This window comes from Arvicanthis niloticus, chromosome 13 (genome assembly GCF_011762505.2).
Source record: "Arvicanthis niloticus isolate mArvNil1 chromosome 13, mArvNil1.pat.X, whole genome shotgun sequence".
In the NCBI taxonomy this organism is placed as follows: Eukaryota; Metazoa; Chordata; class Mammalia; order Rodentia; family Muridae; genus Arvicanthis; species Arvicanthis niloticus.
The window spans coordinates 67909002-67927958 of record NC_047670.1 but is presented as its reverse complement, the minus strand read 5'-3'; the positions used below and the strand labels follow the sequence as shown (position 1 = coordinate 67927958).

Sequence of the window (18957 nt, the reverse complement as noted above, 5' to 3'; positions counted from 1 at the left end):
ATGCAGCTGCAGGCTGGTGTGTGTTTGTGTGGTTCTTTTTAAATGGTGAAGGAGCTAGCTAGATTTCAAGAAAGAGGGGTGAGAAAAGACAAAGGAAGGAAGCCTGGAAGTGTTAACACTTCCTGAGGCTCAGGCTAGGTGGACCACTCCCATGATAATCTCTGAAAAAGTATACCAACTCTGCCAACCTCTGGCTTTCTTCTCACCCAGATGGGTCTGGTTCTAAGGCCCCTTAACTCCATGACGCTAGGCAACTGGCCCTAAGGCTCAGTGTGTGCTGGGTGAGACATCTCCCAGGTTGCATTGCTTCATGCTGCATTTAAATAGTGTAATGTTAACAGTAGCAGGTATGGTGGCCACACCACCGGTAAAACTGGAAGCTAACATTCAGATGAAAGTGACTCTCTTGTTTTCCTAGAATTGTGGTTCCATTTATGTTGTCAAAAAAAGAAGTCTCTGGCTGGAGAAATGGCTCAGCAGTTAAAAGCATTGACTGCTCTTCCAGAGGTCCTGAGTTCAATTCCCAGCAACCACATGGTGGCTCACAACCATCTGATGACCTCTTCTGGTGTGTCTGAAGTCAGGGACAGTGTACTCATATACATAAAATAAATAAATCTTAAAAAAAAAAAAGTCCCCATGATAGTTTATTCAAAGGCTGGAATGAACCTGTGAGAGTTTGTGGTTTAAAATGAGGCCATTGTATCCAAGTGACTAGTTTGGGGAGGTTGGTGGCATGTCACATTATTCACCTCTGTCAGGATAGTGACACACCCCACATTGTCAGGGAGTACAGCTGTGAAAAGGGATTCAGATCTTTGTTTTAGGGAAGAAACATGGTCTGTCATAATTTGCAGAGCTTTTGTTTTGTGTGTGTGTGTGTTTTTAGTTTTGAAAATAGAATAACGCTTAATTTTTAGGTTCTTTTTTAATATTTATATTCTGTTATTTCCCTCCTACCCCACCCCCAGCCAGGTTTGGCAACAGACAAATGCTCTCATTTCAAAATTCGGGTTAAATTGCATGTAAAGCACCAGTTCTCCTGGTGAGAGCCCATGAGTTACTAATTAAAGTCTTAATCCCTAGTTCCCTTCCTTTGACACATTGGGGGCGGATCTTTCAGGGCAAAAGGGAAAAAGACCCAGGCTGTCTTCTGACTTTCATTAACACATCCCCTTTTATTGAGGGGGTGGAGAAATGCACCTCTGTTTAGAGTCTTCCCTAAGACGGGAATTGTCTGCACCTGTGTGCCATGACTGGGTCAGAAGGTGACAGCCTCGCCGCCATGGGGTCGGAAATGAGGCTGCCTTTCCTTCTGTTGGGGTGGATGAAAGCCCAGTTTACTGGCTGAGGCGGTATCTTGCTGAGTCACCATTTCTCCTGCACGAATGACTGCAGCCATGAGGCAGGTGCTCTTTTAACTCTGACCCTCTGTGAGCTGTTCTAAAGTGTGAAGTTTAAAATGTCCTTGGATGTTTTGCTAGCTGTGTATTTTAACAAGTGGCTCCCCAGCCCCACCGCTAAGTATTTAGTGTTGCACTGAGAGAATTGCTGAAACACCATTTTACCTCGGGCTGGGATTGGTTAGGATTTCAAGTCAGAGGCTTTAACTCTTGTACAAGAGTCATTTGCCATCCTTGAGCCTTCTCTGTAAAGTGACCAGATCCGACTAATCACAATTTAAAAAATATATATTAATTTTTACTTTACGTGCATTGATGTTTTGCCTACATGTATGTTTTGAGGTGCCAGTGAAAGGTCCGGGACTCCCCAGAAAGGGGTCCACTTAAGTCACAGGATAGCACGCACCCAAAGGACACACGAGAGACCGTCTTGCTGTAAAGCACATGAGGTGGTTTATTAAATCAGAGCTCTGGGCCAGCCCATATCCCCATATCTCACATAGGGATAGAGGGACTGACCTCGTGGCTCAGGGGCATAGCGCTTATATATGGGCGGGGTAGGGAAAAAGCGAACTTTCGCGCGGGTGCACAGGATTGGTTGTTTTACCTTTTTTGAACACTAGTAGGCCGTACCATGGGGCAGGGTGTAGTTCTTCCCTTGGCCAGTCAGTTTCTGGGATGTTCTTAACAGGCCTTTGTACTGTAACTCCCCCCTCCTCTGTAACTAATTAGATGGACCCAAACCTGCTGGCAGGTGCTTTTCTGCCCAAGGTCTAAGGCGAAAAATTTACACATATTTCATAAGATGGCCTTTATAATTTTTCACTCTACACCAGATCTCTATAGATGTGGGTGGGCTGCCATGTGGGTGCCGTTATTTGAACCCAGGTCTTCTACAAGAGCAGCTAAACCCTCTGGCCCCCCAACACACTTCTTTATATCAAAATATATCAAGATCAAAAACGTTTAAAGCAAACTGGAGCCATGTAGGTTCTTGTTTTCTTTCTTAGTGCCTCATGTTTGAGAGATGATTTTTTTTTTTTTTTTTAAGAACTAGAAGACAAAGGGATAACATGAGGTGCTAACAAAGCTGACATCTCAGCCTCAGGACCACTCCTTGACACCTTCAGTGCCCTTTCTCTGAGACTGCTTGCTTATTCAGAGATTTAACACCTTACTTTGACCAATAGCAGGCTGGTTCCATTTCACACTCAATAAGCACTCCTAAATGTTGGTTGATAATGAGATTAAACTCTCAAGTCACCAAGCTGGACCAGTGGGGACCTGGACTGTATCCTGTATTCCTTTATTGTGTGTTGAGAGGATTCACTGACTGACTGCTTGCCCTTTCCAGTCTGTGCGTAAAGTTTGATGTCAGGGATTAGAAGTTTAAGCTGTGCACTTTGCTTCAGGGATGCGCTCTCAGCTGTCTCTGCTGCCTCAATTGGGAAACTTGCTTAGAAAATGTGGGCAACTTTCTCAGGGTCTCTGCAGCCAGCTTTCTGGGTGAGGCAGAGAGCCCAGTTCTCAGCCCTTCTGTCTAAACTCTTACACCTCGAAGGATCTCATGTGTAGGTAATTAGTCAGGCAGAGCCATTTCCTTACCAAGTAAATCACGAGCAAGAGGCATCTTTTAAAGGCAACTGAGAACACTAAACTTGGTGGCCTGTTTTTTTTTTTTTGGTACTGAGCTGGTTAAGGGGATCACTTCCTAACTGGTTGGCACTGGGGCTTGAAGTTAGTGACTCCAGGCATTTGCTCACTTTCTCTGAGCCCATCAGTGTGTAAGCCCTATTAACTAGAAGCTCTTGGTAGAGAAGCATTTTTTTTTTTTTTTTTTTAACACTTTGTATCTTCTATGTCACCCACAGCAACCGTCTTTGGATGTCCTGTGACTGAGAAGCCAGGGTTTTAAACTTCATTATTATGCCTCTGGAGATGGAACCCAAAATGAGCAAACTGGCCTTCGGGTGCCAGAGAAGCTCCACGTCAGACGATGATTCCGGTTGTGCGCTCGAAGAGTATGCCTGGGTCCCACCTGGCCTCAGGCCCGAGCAGGTAGGAAGCAAGTCTCCCTTGATTTGCTTTCCAGGGAAGTGTGGACCTCTCTTCTCCCCGGCTGGCTTTGCTTTCTAAGGTCTGGTTTGGTTTCAGTAGAAGCTTCTGGCCCACAGCAGTGCCCTGCTTCAGCTGTGGTGACTAATGCAGGCAGGGCACCGCAGGTGTCCCTGATGGGGCTTTCACAAGTCACTCTTGTGAAGAGTTCCCGATTTGGATTTTTGTTTTTAATGGTAGGGGGTGGGGGAGGGGTGTTTATCTTTGAAATGGGGCCTCACCGTGTAGTCCTGGCTTGCCTCCAGCTGCAGAACTCAGAGATCCACCTTCCTCCACCTCCCAAGTGCTGAAATTAAAGGTGTGTGCCACTATTACATGTTTCAAAGCTTCAGTAAGAAAAAGAAATAAAAGACCACCTCCAGGCAAGTTCTCTACAATGCTCCTGTGTGAAAGAGGGATGTGATGTGGCCAGTAAATGTGGCCTTTGATAAGTACAGTGGGGATTATTGAAGCATCATGGCGGTGCTTCCTTTTCTCCCTGTTTTAAAGATGGGAATGATCTATTTTTATTTCCCAATATCCTTATGATGAGTCTATTAAAAAAAACTATTGGTAGATCTTGTACAGGCCAGGTTATCTTTCAAAACAGAAGATGTAACCAGTTCCATGCCTGATTGTGAGTTGCCATTCTTGAGAGGTAGAAAGGGACCCTTTTGAGATAGGGCTGGAAAGGTGGCTCAGCAGTTAAGAGCACTGACTGCTCTTCTAAAGGTCCTGAGTTCAAGTTCCAGCAACCACATGATGGCTCAGAACCATCTGTAATGGGATTTGATGTCCTCTTTTGGTGTGTCCAAAGACAGCGACAGTGTACTCCGTGTGTGTGTGTGTGTGTGTGTGTGTGTGTGTGTATATATGTGTGTATATATATAATATATATATATACATATATATACATATTATATATACATATGTATATATACATATACATATTATATACATATATATGTATATAATAATATATACACACATACACACACACACACACATATATATATATATATATCGAGAGAGAGAGAGAGAGAGAGAGAGAGAGAGAGAGAGAGAGAGAAAATCCTTATACATTCAAGGCCCAGTGTATAAGTGGCTAAGTAACAGAAAAGCTTCTAGGACAATACAGGAAAGAAAGCTACACTAGTGTAACAGTTAGGGAAGTGGAGTTTGACAAACTGTTTTGTGAAGAGGATCCCTTACATCTTTGGATGGTATGTGTTTGTAGACTTGCTGCTTGCAGACAAGTCCCAAGTCCCTAATCTTTTTTTTTTTTTTTTCACTTGAATGAATGGTGTTGGTTCCATCTCAGCAATGCAAGATCCTGCTGTGTTCATCAAGGGATGTTCCTTAAAGGCAACAAAGTAGCTAAGATCAGCTCAGCATCCCCCTCCTCCTGCTTCCTTGGGGAGAGTGGAGCTGGACACTGCAGATACCACCCATGGAAGCCTGCCTTGTGGATGCTGGACAGAACCATATAGAATTCAGAGAGAAAATTGAGTCTGTTTGTGTAGAGGGGCTGGGTGTTGGATCTTGTCACACAGCCTGTGTGGTCATTTAGAGAATTCACCCAGCGCTATCCCTTGATCCCTCTGCTGACCTTTGCAAGACTGGAGAAGAGTCACCATAAATGTGCACATTTGATTGCGCATAATTTATGGCGCCCTTAATTGTCACTACAAATTGCATTCCTCAGGAGCAATTTAGCAGCTGGATGCTAGTGCATGCTAGGAGATGCAGGTTTGCACTGCTGCTGAGTTAGCTCAGCTGGTCCCCTCATTAGCTGCAGGAGGCCAAGCCCTCTGAGGAGGGAAGAGAAAAGACAGGCGGTTCAGGACTTCCTTCTCCGTACTGATGATGGCGTCTGCTTCCACAGATCCAGCTGTATTTCGCATGCTTGCCAGAGGAAAAGGTTCCTTATGTTAACAGCCCTGGAGAGAAACACCGGATTAAACAGCTTCTGTACCAGTTGCCTCCACATGATAACGAGGTAAAGTAACAGGAGGAAAGCTAATTAGTAAATAAATAAATAAATAAATAAACAGTAAGCATCAAGGGGCCGTTCCGAAATCCCAGCTCTCCACTGGCTAGGCCTCTCTTAAAATGCACCCTAAAAATATAGCTTTTATTTCTTTCTTTTTATCTTTTTTTTTTTTTTTTTTTTTTTTTTAAAGAGAAGAGAGACAAGAGCATCGTAGCAGGAAGCTCCACACAAGTTGTTTCTGATAGTGTTTTCAGCCACCCACCAATTATCAGGAGCGTTTCCTTCCATGTGCAGCGTGGGCACCTCAGGGTATTTCAGCATTGAAGACCTGAGCTCCCGTAGAATGTGGACTGAGAACAGTCAGTTTCAGCCTTCTGAGGAAGGTGGTATCTTCCCCGCAATCAGTTGACATTTAAAAAAGAATAAACCACACCTGTCCTGTCAGATAGTGTGCCCCCTTTCCAAAGACTGGGGTCCGTTTTACTTTTTGGTTTTGAGGGTCTAGATCTGGATCTGTAGACCAGGCTGGCTTCGAACTCCTAAAGATCTACAGGTCTCTAAGTCACGGGTACTGGGATGAAAAGCCTGTGTGTCACGACTTTGAGCCGTGCCATGCTATAAATGAGGGCTGACGGCAGAGCAGCTAGGCTTCCTGTTTGGCTTCTTGGGAGTGAAGACCTGTAAGGACGGCCTTCCATCACGCTCTTCCGTTCTCTCTCCTGGAAAGGTGCGGTACTGCCAGTCTTTAAGCGAAGAGGAGAAAAAGGAGCTGCAGGTGTTCAGTGCTCAGAGGAAGAAAGAAGCTCTGGGAAGAGGAACCATTAAACTCTTGTCCAGAGCAGTGATGCATGCAGTGTGTGAACAGGTAGGCCCTTTCTAGATGGAGCAGAGGGTTGGTGGGAGGAGTGTAGGGTGACCCAGAGGGGTATGCGTCCATGGCTGGCATGGATGCACACCCTAAAAACTTCTTACTCACGGTCTGCTATGTGACCACAGGAGTCAGTCTCTTTGAATGAAACTGTGTCTTGCAGAGGGGAAACCTTGTAGTTAAAACATATCGATATAATGAAGACATTTTGACCCCCCTACTAATGGTTCTCAGTAGGAAGCGCACCCCACAGGAAAGCCTCTGTGAACAGAGATCAGCTCAGACACACTGGACAGAGCTGGAAAGAGTGGCTGAATAAGATGTATCGAAGGTAGGATAGCCATTTAACCACCAGCAGGAGCAGACAGAAATTAAAGCTATCCTAACAAACCTGTGGTTTATTTTCAAGTGGGAAAAGCTGAAAATCTGGGAATTTAGGTGAAGGCCCATTTGTAATTCCAAGTCTTTGTTTTTAGTGCGGGTTGCAGATGAACGGAGGGGAGGTCGCAGTGTTTGCCTCCCGTGCGGGTCCTGGAGTATGCTGGCATCCGTCCTGCTTTGTCTGCTTCACGTGTAATGAACTACTGGTCGACCTCATCTATTTCTATCAGGATGGAAAAATCCACTGTGGCAGGCACCACGCCGAACTGCTCAAACCTCGGTGCTCAGCCTGTGATGAGGTAAAAAAAAAGAATGTTCATCCCTTAATGATGGAAAAATAAGCCAATGGCCAACATTCCACACTGTTCCCAACAAAGCAAAATACGTGGCTCTCCTGCTTTTGTTCTGTATGGATATTTTTAAGATAAAGCTGCCCATTCTCACTGGAATTCTATGTAGCTAAAAAAGAGGGCAGCAGGTGCTTTTGCTTGCCCGTGATGCTGTCTCTGAAATGCAAGGGGGGGGGGGGGGAAACCTGTGCACAAGGATATGCAGAATATGATCTTTTGTTTCACAAACACAGGAAAGAAAAATCTCAATGTAGTAGATACGTTGCATGCAGTCAGCAAAGATATAGACAGACTGGCTCAGGAGAGGATAAGACGGATGACTCTGTGAAAGGCATTTCTTCCATTTACATTATTATTATTAATAACAATAATTGTTGTTATTATTATTGATTAAGTTTTTGGTATTTTTGAAATGGTCCTGTGACACTAAGCAGGTCTCAAACTTAAATTTCCTATCCTCCTGCCTCCACCTTCCTAGAGTTGGAATAATAGATACATACCATGATGTCTACCAAGTTTCTTATTTTAAAGTAACTTTAAGTTAGGGAAAAGTTGACAAGATACGGTAGAGAGCCCCTAAACTCCATTCTTCCAGCTCCTGGTGATGGCATCTTCCATCACCTTGGGGTGTGTCTTAGGGTTTTACTGCTATGAGCAGACACCATGACCAATGCAACTCTTATACGAACAACATTTAATTGGGGCTGATTCATAAGTTCAGAAGTTCAGTCCATTATCATCAAGGTGGGAGCATGGCAGCATCCAGGCAGGCATGGTGCAGAAGGAGCTGAGAGCTCTACAACTTCATCTGAAGGCTGCTAGCAGAATACTGGCTTCTAGGCAGCTAGGATGAGGGTCTTAAAGCCCACACCCACAGTGACACACCTACTCCAACAAGCCCATACCTCCTGTGCAACTCCCTGGGCCAAACATACACAAACCATCACAAGAAAAAAGCAAGACCCACCATTCGTGTAAGAGCAGGACTTACACCAACGGGTTCTCTTTACATTTCCTTTTCCATGTTTGGAGACATCGGTAAGTTTATTTAGTCATAGTGTTCAGAGGAAATATGATCCAATGAGGGTTAAAGATAAAGTAAGGCTTAAAATTAAGTTTAGAAGTTAAGAATATATAAGCCTTAAGAGGTAGGAGCAGACAGGCAGTGGTGGCACATGGCTTTAATCTCAGCACTTGGGAGGCAGAGGCAGGCGGATTTCTGAGTTTGAGGCCAGCCTGGTCTACAGAGTGAGTTCCAGGACACCCAAGGCTATATAGAGAAACCCTGTCTTAAAGAACAAAAAAAAAAAAAAAAAAAAGCTTCAGACTCATGTAGGGAATGACCTTGACCCTCTAATCCTCCTGCTTTAACTTCCCAGGTCATCTTCTGGGTCCTCCTAGTATCCCAAGATGCAGTTCAGGGTTCCTCACTGTATATCTTCTCCATCTTCTTCAGCCCGGGACAGAAAGCTTATACACCCACACAGATATTTCTTCAATGCGATCTAACAATTTTAAAGTCCTTAGTGTGCAGGTGGACCTGTGGTGTCAGATGAAGCATTTCCTGCACAACTGCTCACACAATCACAGAACCACTGTAGTTCTGTGCACAGCCCACAGCCCTTTACTTCAGTTAAAACACACAGAGACCAAAAGGTACATGATGGCTAGCGTGTGCTTTGCCAGACGATGCTGCCAAAATCTTCCTCAGGAACAGTGTGACAAATGAATTCTACCTCCATGAAGAAATGTTCTTTCTTCATGTTTAAGCAAACATTTATGTAGTTTACCTTTCCAACACTGTCAGTTTATATTCTTGTAGACAAGTCTTGGTCAGTGCAATGAAAACACTGAAAGAAGCCAATACTGATGTGTAGCTATCCATAACAGACAAACATACACATTTCATAGCAGAGGTCACTGTTTCTCTCTTACATGATGGACACCAGGAGTAAATACAATATAACTAAGTCAGTGGGTCAGACCATTTATGATTACAAAGCTATATGCTCTCCACATGGTGGTGGTGCACATTTTCAATCCTAGCACTCAGGAGGCAGAGGCAGGTGGATCTCAGAATTCCAGGCCAGCCTGGTCTACAAAGCGAGTTCCAGGACAGCAGGGCTATATAGTGAAGCCTTGTCTTGAAAAAAAAAAAAAAAAAAAAAAAAAAAGCAATAAGCTCTTCAGACCAGCACAAACCAGACAAGTATTACTCTTTAAAAGTCCTCAATCTGATAAGGGTTAACAAGGGAAGGGTAGAAAATTAGAGCAATGATAGAACATACTAGAACAAGCTAACCTTCTAAATCGAAAGACCCCTGTCAACGTGAAGCTATTCTTCACTCCTTACGCTTTTCCTTGTAAAAGTTATGAGCCTGCAATTGAAGGCTTTGAATGCAAACAAGTGAACACGCACAGCTTGGGGCTGGACTGCCCTTGCCCAGACCTTCCTTACTTTCCGTTGACACTGCCAGCCTCTGTCGTCCTGCACACCATCGCCCAACTCTGTCCTGGAAATTCAACTGGTCTCTTGTTTCTAAGTCCTGGGAGCAAGACCTTTTCCATGCCAGGTCTGGGTCCCTGTCAGGGTCCCTGTCAATGTGTCAGCCTCCTGCTCCATCAGAGTTCACTCCACCCCACATACGACTTCCTCCATCTTTTTCTCCTCACTCTTGGGTCTCGTCCAGCCAGCCATGTTTGCTCAGCACATACCCCAAAGAAGCCAGTACCATGTAGTTAGGCAGAGATATAGTGGGTGCCTTGTTCCACTACCAGGACACAACCATTTTATAGCAAGACAGACACAGATGCACACACACACACACATACTCTCTCTCTCTCCTCACCTCTTCTTTTCCTGGATGACTTAGAGGATTTCAGCCACCCCAAAGGCTACCTCCATCAAGAATGTCACCACCAAGTGAACCCCTGAGACAGCACCTGCTCTAGGGTCTTTGTGCTCAGATCTGACAGCCAGTGCCAGCCGTGCAGGGCGGAGCTTTGTCACTGAGATGGTACATGCTGATCCTCCATCCACGGTCCTGTGTTTCTCTCCAAAGATCATTTTTGCTGACGAGTGCACAGAAGCCGAGGGTCGCCACTGGCACATGAAGCATTTCTGCTGCCTCGAGTGTGAAACTGTCCTGGGAGGGCAGAGATACATCATGAAGGACGGCCGCCCCTTCTGCTGTGGCTGCTTCGAGTCTCTCTATGCCGAGTACTGCGAAACCTGTGGGGAGCATATTGGTAAGTGTAGCTCCCACCCACGCCGTCTGCCCTGTCACACAGCTCTCTGTGATTACCCACACGGCCTTGCATCTTTAACGTTTGTGAAAATTAAGGTATAACTTACACATATTGGAATACACGGCCCTGCAGTGATTGGCAGGTGAATACTGGATTCTGAGTATTCAGAGCAGAAGTCACAGAATCAGTGAATGCCAAGCGAGCTGTTGATTCTGGGGAAGCTCACAGCTGAAGTTCCCATGAGCCTCTAGGGAGTCTCCTTTTTCTTTTGGATGGGGTGCTGGTGGTGCTGGAGATGAAACCCTGGGAACTGCATGTATTAGAAAGGCCCTGGTCACACCATTTTTTTTTTTTATCAGTCTACTAACATATTCATATGTGTCTGAAACATTTCATTGAAAATATTACTAGCAAGTCAATGTTGAGCTCTTAACAACAGCAGGTGACTCATGGTTAGAATCTATGTAACGCTTGTATTTGCATGTGTGTAGAATCACTAGACAGCACTTAAACACTATGCCCCGAGCCATCTTCAATAGCAAAAGCATCGGCAAAAAAGGCACAGAAATACAAAAGTCCCTGCACTGAACACATCCGTGCAGGATACCTGATTGCTGTACGTGTGATAAGACCAAATGGTGCCTCCGTGAGGAACATATTGGTCGATTTGTATCTTCATCGCTCTGCGTATCTGTTGATGGCTGTGTTATGGCTATGAATTTGGGGATTAGAAATAGTTTTTTGAATAGATACGTTGAAAAACATATTATCTGCAAAATAAGGAAGGTTAACTGAGCATATGTAATTCATACCTGACCAAGGCAGCACAGACCCAGATGTGTGGTGTACACCTGCAGCTCCAGCACTCAGAGCCAACCCTGGGTTCGTGGCTGGCTGGGACCACACAGCGAGACCTTGCCTTAAAACAAAGCCTGGAACATTTCCATTACCCACAATTCCCTCCTGGTCACACCACTGCACAGACCCTAACTGTTTTCCTACCCTTTAAAAACAGGTGTGGACCACGCACAGATGACTTACGACGGGCAACACTGGCATGCCACCGAGGCCTGCTTTTCCTGTGCACAGTGTAAGGCCTCTTTGCTGGGATGCCCCTTCCTCCCAAAACAAGGTCAGATTTACTGCTCCAAGACCTGCAGCCTCGGGGAAGACATCCACGCCTCTGATTCCTCTGACTCTGCCTTCCAGTCAGCCCGATCGAGAGACTCTCGGAGAAGCGTGAGGATGGGCAGAAGCAGCCGCTCTGCAGACCAGTGCAGGCAGTCTCTTCTCCTGTCTCCCGCCCTGAACTACAAGTTCCCAGGTCTTTCCGGCAATGCTGACGACACACTTTCTCGGAAGCTGGATGACATGAGTCTCTCCAGGCAGGGAGCCGGTTTTGCTAACGAGGAATTCTGGAAAGCCAGAGTAGATCAGGAGGCGTCTGAAGACCCCGAAGAATGGGCTGAGCATGAAGATTATATGACACAGCTTCTCCTCAAGTTTGGCGATAAGAATCTCTTCCAGCAGCAGCCCAGTGAGGTGGATATGAGAGCCAGTGAGCACTGGATACCCGACAACATGGTTACAAATAAGTCCGAGGTAAAGCCGAATCACCAGAGCCTTGCAAGTAAAAAGTATCAGTCCGATATGTATTGGGCCCAGTCCCAAGATGGGCTGGGTGACTCTGCCTACGGCAGCCATCCAGGCCCTGCCAGCAGCCGAAGGCTACAAGAGTTAGATCTGGACCATGGTGCTGTAGGGTATAATCACGACCAAACCCAATGGTATGAAGACTCCCTGGAGTGTCTATCCGACTTGAAACCAGAGCAGAGTGTCCGGGATTCGATGGATTCTTTGGCGTTGTCCAACATCACTGGTATGTCATCCAAGGGGTGTTTGAAAAAACAGGCACTAAAAGGTTGATACACTAGTTACAACTGAGTGCCAGTAGGGGGCGTATTATTTAAGACTCTGGACTAATGAAGGTTTTTCATTTGCATGCCACAAGATAGTATTTCCATACATATGTATAACATTCTGAACATAGCCTGAAAACTGATTTGAATAAGGAAATCTGTGTCTCGATTATTGGTTAGATATTCTGTATTTAAATGATACCAAATGCTTTAAGATACTAAAAGTAGCCTGAGTGTGCTATAAGATTTTTTAACTCTTAAAAATAAATATTTCTGGATTTCCCTGTGGCAAAAGATAACAAAAAAAAAAAACAAAAACAAACAAACAACCCCCCCACAAAAAAAACCACTTGTTCCCCCCCCCCCCCAAATTACAGCTTGTACTTTAAGGCGGACAGTGGTGGTACATGCCTTTAATCCCAGCACTCGGTAGGCAGAGGCAGGTAGATCTCTGCAAATCCAAGACCAGCATGGTCTATAGAGTGAATTCCAAGACAGATAGGGCTACACAGTGAAACCCTGTCTTTAAAAAAAAGATAGGTAGGTAGACAGACAGACAGGCAGGCAAACAGACAGAGATAGTAGTGCCAGCTTGTTATGTTGTTATAATACAGCCAGGAAAGAGCCATGCGCTGTCTGCTGCCAGAGTGGTTTGTGCAAAAGGAAGAGACACTGCTCCATCCTAGCTCCTGGCGTGTCAGGCACGAGTCTTACTATAGAGGGGAGTCTAGGAAGCAGGGTGGGTGAGACTGCCTGCCAGGCACCACATGTGAAAGGCAGGTGCCGGAGGTGACACTCAGAAGTACAGTGGGCACTTTGTGTGTATACGGTCCTTCATTTAACCCCCAGTGCTGAAAGCTAAAACTAGGGATGTTAGAGGCTGAGGGTCCTTGGGATAAGGGACTGAGAAACCAGCTATCTTTAGAAAGCAGTTGCCCTCTGTCCTGGCTCCATAGATATTTGAGTAACTGGGGTCCTCGATTTTGGTTCAGAAGTAAGAGCAATCTGGAGGTAGTGTATTTTAAGGACTGGAGGAGGATGACTGACAACATAGTACAGACCCGAGGCTGGCAAGCCGTCTGCTCTCAAGGGTTTCATTGCACTTTCTTGGCCAAGCCATATCATTTCAGTTCAAGCTACTCAGTTCTGCCACTTGGGGGAAGCAGCCCCAGACAGCATCTGGCCAGATGTGTTCTGGTGTGACTACATAGAGCAGGGTGCTGGCCTCAGTCTAAGCTAAAGAAGAACACCCACACTGAAGGGGTTCTGTTGTGAATAGGTGCTCATTTCTGCTGCTCATGCCTTGTGCTAGGGAATCTTTTGTTTCCCTAGTCACTTTAACAAGATTCCTACTTCTCGGTTGGTAAACAAATACACAGTGCCTGGTGTGCTTTAATCAAATGATTAAATAGGCACTTTTCCTTGAAATGCTCTTCCGATCACATTTGACAGCTCTGAGAATGTTAGGACTTGTGAGAACTTCACGTTGTGTTTTCGATTCTGTTGCAGGGGCATCAGTGGATGGAGAAACCAAGCCAAGACCGTCATTATACTCTCTCCAAAACTTTGAGGAGATAGAGGCGGAGGACTGTGAGAAAATGAGCAATATGGGAACTCTGAATTCTTCCATGCTGCACAGGAGTGCAGAGTCCTTAAAAAGTCTGAATTCGGAGCTGTGCCCAGAAAAAATTATACCCGAGGAAAAACCAGCGCACCTGCCGGTGCTCAGAAGATCAAAGTCTCAGTCCCGACCACAGCAGGTCAAGTTTTCAGATGACGTCATTGACAACGGAAGCTATGACATTGAAATCCGGCAGCCTCCAATGAGCGAACGGACTCGGAGACGAGTGTATCACTTTGAAGAGAGGGGATCCAGGCCTCACCACCATCGCCACCGGAGAAGTAGAAAGTCGCGGTCTGACAATGCCCTGAACCTGGTCACAGAAAGGAAGTACTCCGCTAAGGACAGACTTCGGCTGTACACCCCTGATAACTATGAGAAATTCATACAGAATAAAGGCGCCCGGGAGCTCCAAGCATACATGCAGAATGCCAACCTCTATGGCCAGTATGCTCACGCCACGTCTGATTATGCCCTGCAGAACCCAGGAATGAACCGGTTTCTGGGTCTCTACGGGGACGACGATGATTCCTGGTGTTCATCCTCCACTTCCTCCTCCGACTCTGAAGAAGAAGGGTATTTCCTTGGACAGCCGATCCCTCAGCCGCGACCACAGAGATTCACTTACTATACGGATGACCTTTCTAGTCCAGCGTCTGCACTGCCCAACCCACAGTTTAATCAGAGGACAACTAAATCCAAGAAGAAAAAGGGACACAAGGGCAAAAACTGTATCATTTCTTAACCAAGTAGACATGAGAGTCTTTGTTTAAAACTTAGTCATTTAGCCTGGATTTTGACCTTTTATTCATCCTAGGAAAGTCGCTAAAATAGTATAAAGTGCTTTCTTTGGCCTATGTAATTGAGAGCCCCACTGTGTTTACAGTAAGGTTAACACACGAAAGGGGTGGTTTCTCCAGTCTCGGTGCCATAGTAACACAGTCTTGTGCCCGAGAACACTCCAGAAACTGCCGGCAGGTGATTGGACAGAGTGTTAGAAGATCGATAGCCACCTTTGTAAGCAATAGTGCTTGTCGTTACTTCAGTCAGGTTGGCTCAGGTCCTGACTGGTGTCTTGTGAGGCATGCATGTCACCATGACGACCTAGCTAACACCGTGTGCTCCATTGTGTAAGGTGAACCTGTTCTCCTTCAGCCCTTATTAGCCAGGTAAAACATATTGTATTACTCCCAGCTACAGATCAAAAGGACTTGGTATTTATATGTAGTGTTTCATAGACCTAAGTGTATTCCTAATTTAACGGTGCAAATATTAGTGTATATACTGTACAGTTCAGATTTTAAAGCTGATATTTTTATATCCCTGAATTGCAAGATGTTTGTTACACTGCCGTGCTAGATTTGTTTAGGAACTCAGAAACAGCATCTATCGATGAGATGACTGCTTGTATTTTAGTCAGGGCTTGTAAGTTTAGACAGTCAATTTTATTGCTTATTGATGGAAAGTTGGTTTGTTCTTTTTTTTTGTTTGTTTGTTTCCTTCAATATTAAAAAAGGCTCTGTATGCATGGTGGGGCTATGTACATACTTGGTACTAGGCCCTGTTAATCTCACAAGTGTTATTTATGGGTCAAGCTTTGTAAACTGTATAAATGTAAAAAAAAACAAAAAACAAAAAACAAAAAACAAAAAAAAAAAAACCAAAAAACAAACAAACCCCACACATACCTCTGGAGTATATGGTGAAACCAAGGAGAAGCTATCCAGGCGTTCTTCTCCGGGCAGGGGGAGGGTCTCAGCAGGTGATAATGCCCACACTAAGAGCTTTCTGTGGCCGTCTGTGTAGACTTACTATGTACAGAGAGGTTATTTCTTCTACCCTTTTCCTTCCAACTTCTTGTTGGCCTTTAAAAGCAATTTTGAAAACTGGGTTCCCAGTTGCTGTTTTCTTTTAAGATTTTTCAGGAAGAATGAGCCAGAACACTCTCAAGTTCACGAGGCTCTGGTTCCATGGAGAGTCATGCTGGATTTGAACTAACGAGCGGGTAGTTTGGGTCTGTGCTGTCCTTGCATTTACATCTTGGTCCTAACTAAAGGTCCTGGTGTCATCCTGGGCCTTTCAGGGAGGTGTTTAATAAAGGCTTAATAAATGATAAACTACCTTTCCGAGTCTGAATCTTCCACTCTGGTCTGGTACTCAGGCATGGTAAAGTCCGCATCCTCCCAAAAGATCTCCATCGAACCCCAGACTTGGGGAACAGAAACACTCTACTTATCAAAACCAAAGAAAAGCTGTCTAGCTTCAAAAGGGCCAGGCATGACTCCAGTAGGTAAACCTACAGGCAAGCACCTCCCAGTGTCCATCCCCAAAGAGGGCTAGGCCAGAAAGAGGCCCTTCAGAAAGGCTGCAATGGGGGGGGGGGCCTTTTGCTCTGCAGCTACACTGGCATTTCCAGGTCCTGTACACTTCAAGAAAGGGTCACCATGAAAGTGAAGAGTAAGCATGGCAGGAATCCTGCCAACAGAATCAAACACAAACACTGAAGCTTCTTCCCACTCCTCATCTCCATAAGTAAACAGTTATTTGTCCAGTTTCAGCACCCCCTTCACATGTTCCAAACACAGAGTATTAAGAAGTCTTCTTGAGATGGGGGTGTAGCTCAGTGGCAGTGTTGGCTCGGTGTGTACAAGGTCCCAAGATCAATGTCTAACAGAGAGACGGTGAGCTCTACCCCGTGACTTGCTTTTCAACCCCTATGACTACAATTGGTTGTTTCACCTCACTGCTTAATAGCTGTTCCATTTGGGGGTACTCCATTATTCAAAAAGGCCTTTGGTGATATATTTGAATTTCCCCATACACATACGACAAGTGGCACATGTGTGTATCCATTGAGAAGAAAAATCACTGGGGAAAAAGTTACATATTGGCAGCTGATGGATGCCACCAGTTTTCCTCCAGAAGACTCTCATGGTTCACACAAGGAGAATGCAGCTTTCTTGGAGGCAGCTGTAGCAGTCCTAATAAAGCGCTAAACTTGCAGAAAAGGCCTGAATAGTCCCAGTTAGAGAAGAGAGTGCTGCTCAGTCACTGAATTCCAAAGTTTGATCCTAGGTAAATAGCACTTGGGAGACGCATGCCTCTGAATGTACCGTGGAGAGACAGATGCTGAAGACTATACAGTCTTCACCGGAGTCCTTAGAGTGCTCAGGGACAAGAACTGTATATGTATCTGCTGTCCCCTAGTCCATGGTCTAATTCTGCAGTTAAAGTCAGAAGTAGTAGAAGTAAAAGGAGATTGCCACCTGCTGTCCCTCCCAATAGACCGGAAGCACATGACAAGAGCTAGAATGTATACCCCAGACTGCCTGCTACAGCTCCACTGTGTTATCAGGTCCAAGCCAGTGTTATCAGATCCAAGGTGTTACAGGAGAGGCTAGGAACTGGCTTCTATGAGATTCCCCAGCTTCTAAACACTAACTGGAATGGTTCTGCAGAAAACTGTCCAGCCAGATGTACTTGCTGCCAGCCAACTGCCACCTCCAGTCCTTAAGAACCTTAATAATTTAGAGCTGCCTAAGGGAGACCCAACAGTAATAGCATTCAGAGAAACATTTGCAGATGGACGAAAAAGGAAAGTTATCAGGAGTCTTGAAATCAGAATAAGAAAAAGCACAGAAAAATACACATATAGACACACACAACCAAAACCCATAAAAGTACAAAACTAGAAGAGATAATATAAAAAACAAAATACCAAACAAGAGACACAGGAGAAACTAAATTTTCCCTCTGCAAAAGGATGTCAATTGGAGACAGTTTCTTGGTTTGGGATGGGGCTTATGTGCACCCTAAATCCCCAGTTTGGGACCCCTCTTGAATTGAACTTGTGCAGACCCCCGTGTATGAGGTCATCTGAGTTCCTATGTGCGTTAGTCCTGCTATGTTTGGAAGGCACTGTGTCCCTGGTGCCCTCTTTCTCCACTGGCTTTTACAATCTTCTATAGAGCTTACTGAGCCCTAAGGGACGAGGTGCCATGAAGATACCCCATTTAGGACTCTCTGCTCTAAAATCTTTCGCTCTCTATGCGTTGTCCAGCTCCATTCTTTGGGTATGTATACGCCCAAGAGTGGGACAGCTGCATTCTAAGACACATCTTTTCTCAGCTTCCTGAGGCACCATTACATTGATTTTCCTAAGTTTGCACTCCCACTAGTAATGGATGAATGCCCTCCTTTCTTCATGTCCTCACCAGCATAAACTGTCACTTATTTATCTTGTCCATCTGACTGGTGTGAGCTGAAATCTCAAAGTCATCATGATTTGTACTTCCCTGACAACTAAGGGCTTGGGACTTTTTAAAAGGGTTTTGCAGCTGCTGTTGTTTCATCTTTTTTGAGAACTCTGTTTGGCTCGGTGCTTCATTTTTAAATTGGGTTATTTGTTTTCTTGATGTCCAGTCTTTTTAAGTTCTCTGTACATTGGAGATATCGGCCGTCTATCAGAGGTGTAACTGGTAAAAAATCTTTTCCCGTTCTGAAGCCTGACCCTTTGCCCGAATGATAGTGTCCTTTGCTGTTTTCAGTTTCATGAGCAATTTGTTGATTGCTGGGAAGGGACCTCTCTTGTGCTGCATTATGCATGCAAGGTGGTGGTGTTCTACAAATTTCAGAATTAAAGGCCAACCTACATGACATCTTTATCAAGATGAATATCGTTCGTTCCCTTGCTGCTAGACAGCCTAGTAGTCCTCCTACCCAATGGAATGAAGTGGCTACTGGAAGACGATACACTCAGCACAAGCTGATCTCACAAAGTGAGGCATAGCATGGCGGACTCCCAAGAACCAGGAGATCTGGGCTGGGAGACCGGCTTCACATCAGCACCAGTACTTTTGCTGTAAGAACAGCAGACTTCAAAGGCTTCTGGGCAGCTTTAACTGGAAAGAGGGGTCCCCCATTTAGCACTCTAATCTTTCAATTACCAACAGACCTGCCTGTCAGGACCAGTGGTCTTTTCTGAAGTAGCTCTCATGAGGAAGTCACAGGAACCAACATGAAACAAGTACACACAGAGACAGAGGGATACACCAAAATATGATGTTTTTAAAATGGCCT

At 45.1% G+C, this 18957-nt stretch overlaps 1 protein-coding gene across 4 annotated transcripts in view; it reads left to right on the top strand.

Moving 5' to 3' along the window:
* Prickle1 (prickle planar cell polarity protein 1) overlaps window positions 1-15995 on the top strand; it is a 97602-nt gene extending 81607 nt beyond the window's left edge. For 3 of the 4 annotated variants that reach the window (XM_034516562.2, XM_076911941.1, XM_034516563.2), the window contains exons 2-8: window positions 3275-3461; window positions 5383-5496; window positions 6218-6355; window positions 6835-7038; window positions 10152-10338; window positions 11354-12217; window positions 13767-14768. In XM_034516562.2, the coding sequence (XP_034372453.1) occupies window positions 3330-3461; window positions 5383-5496; window positions 6218-6355; window positions 6835-7038; window positions 10152-10338; window positions 11354-12217; window positions 13767-14623 (2496 nt within the window). In that variant the 5' untranslated portion in view covers window positions 3275-3329 and the 3' untranslated portion in view covers window positions 14624-14768. Of the gene's footprint in view, window positions 1-3274; window positions 3462-5382; window positions 5497-6217; window positions 6356-6834; window positions 7039-10151; window positions 10339-11353; window positions 12218-13766 lie in introns of all 4 variants that reach the window. The other variant, XM_034516564.2, reaches the window with a different exon arrangement.
* The last annotated feature ends 2962 nt before the right edge of the window (window positions 15996-18957 follow it).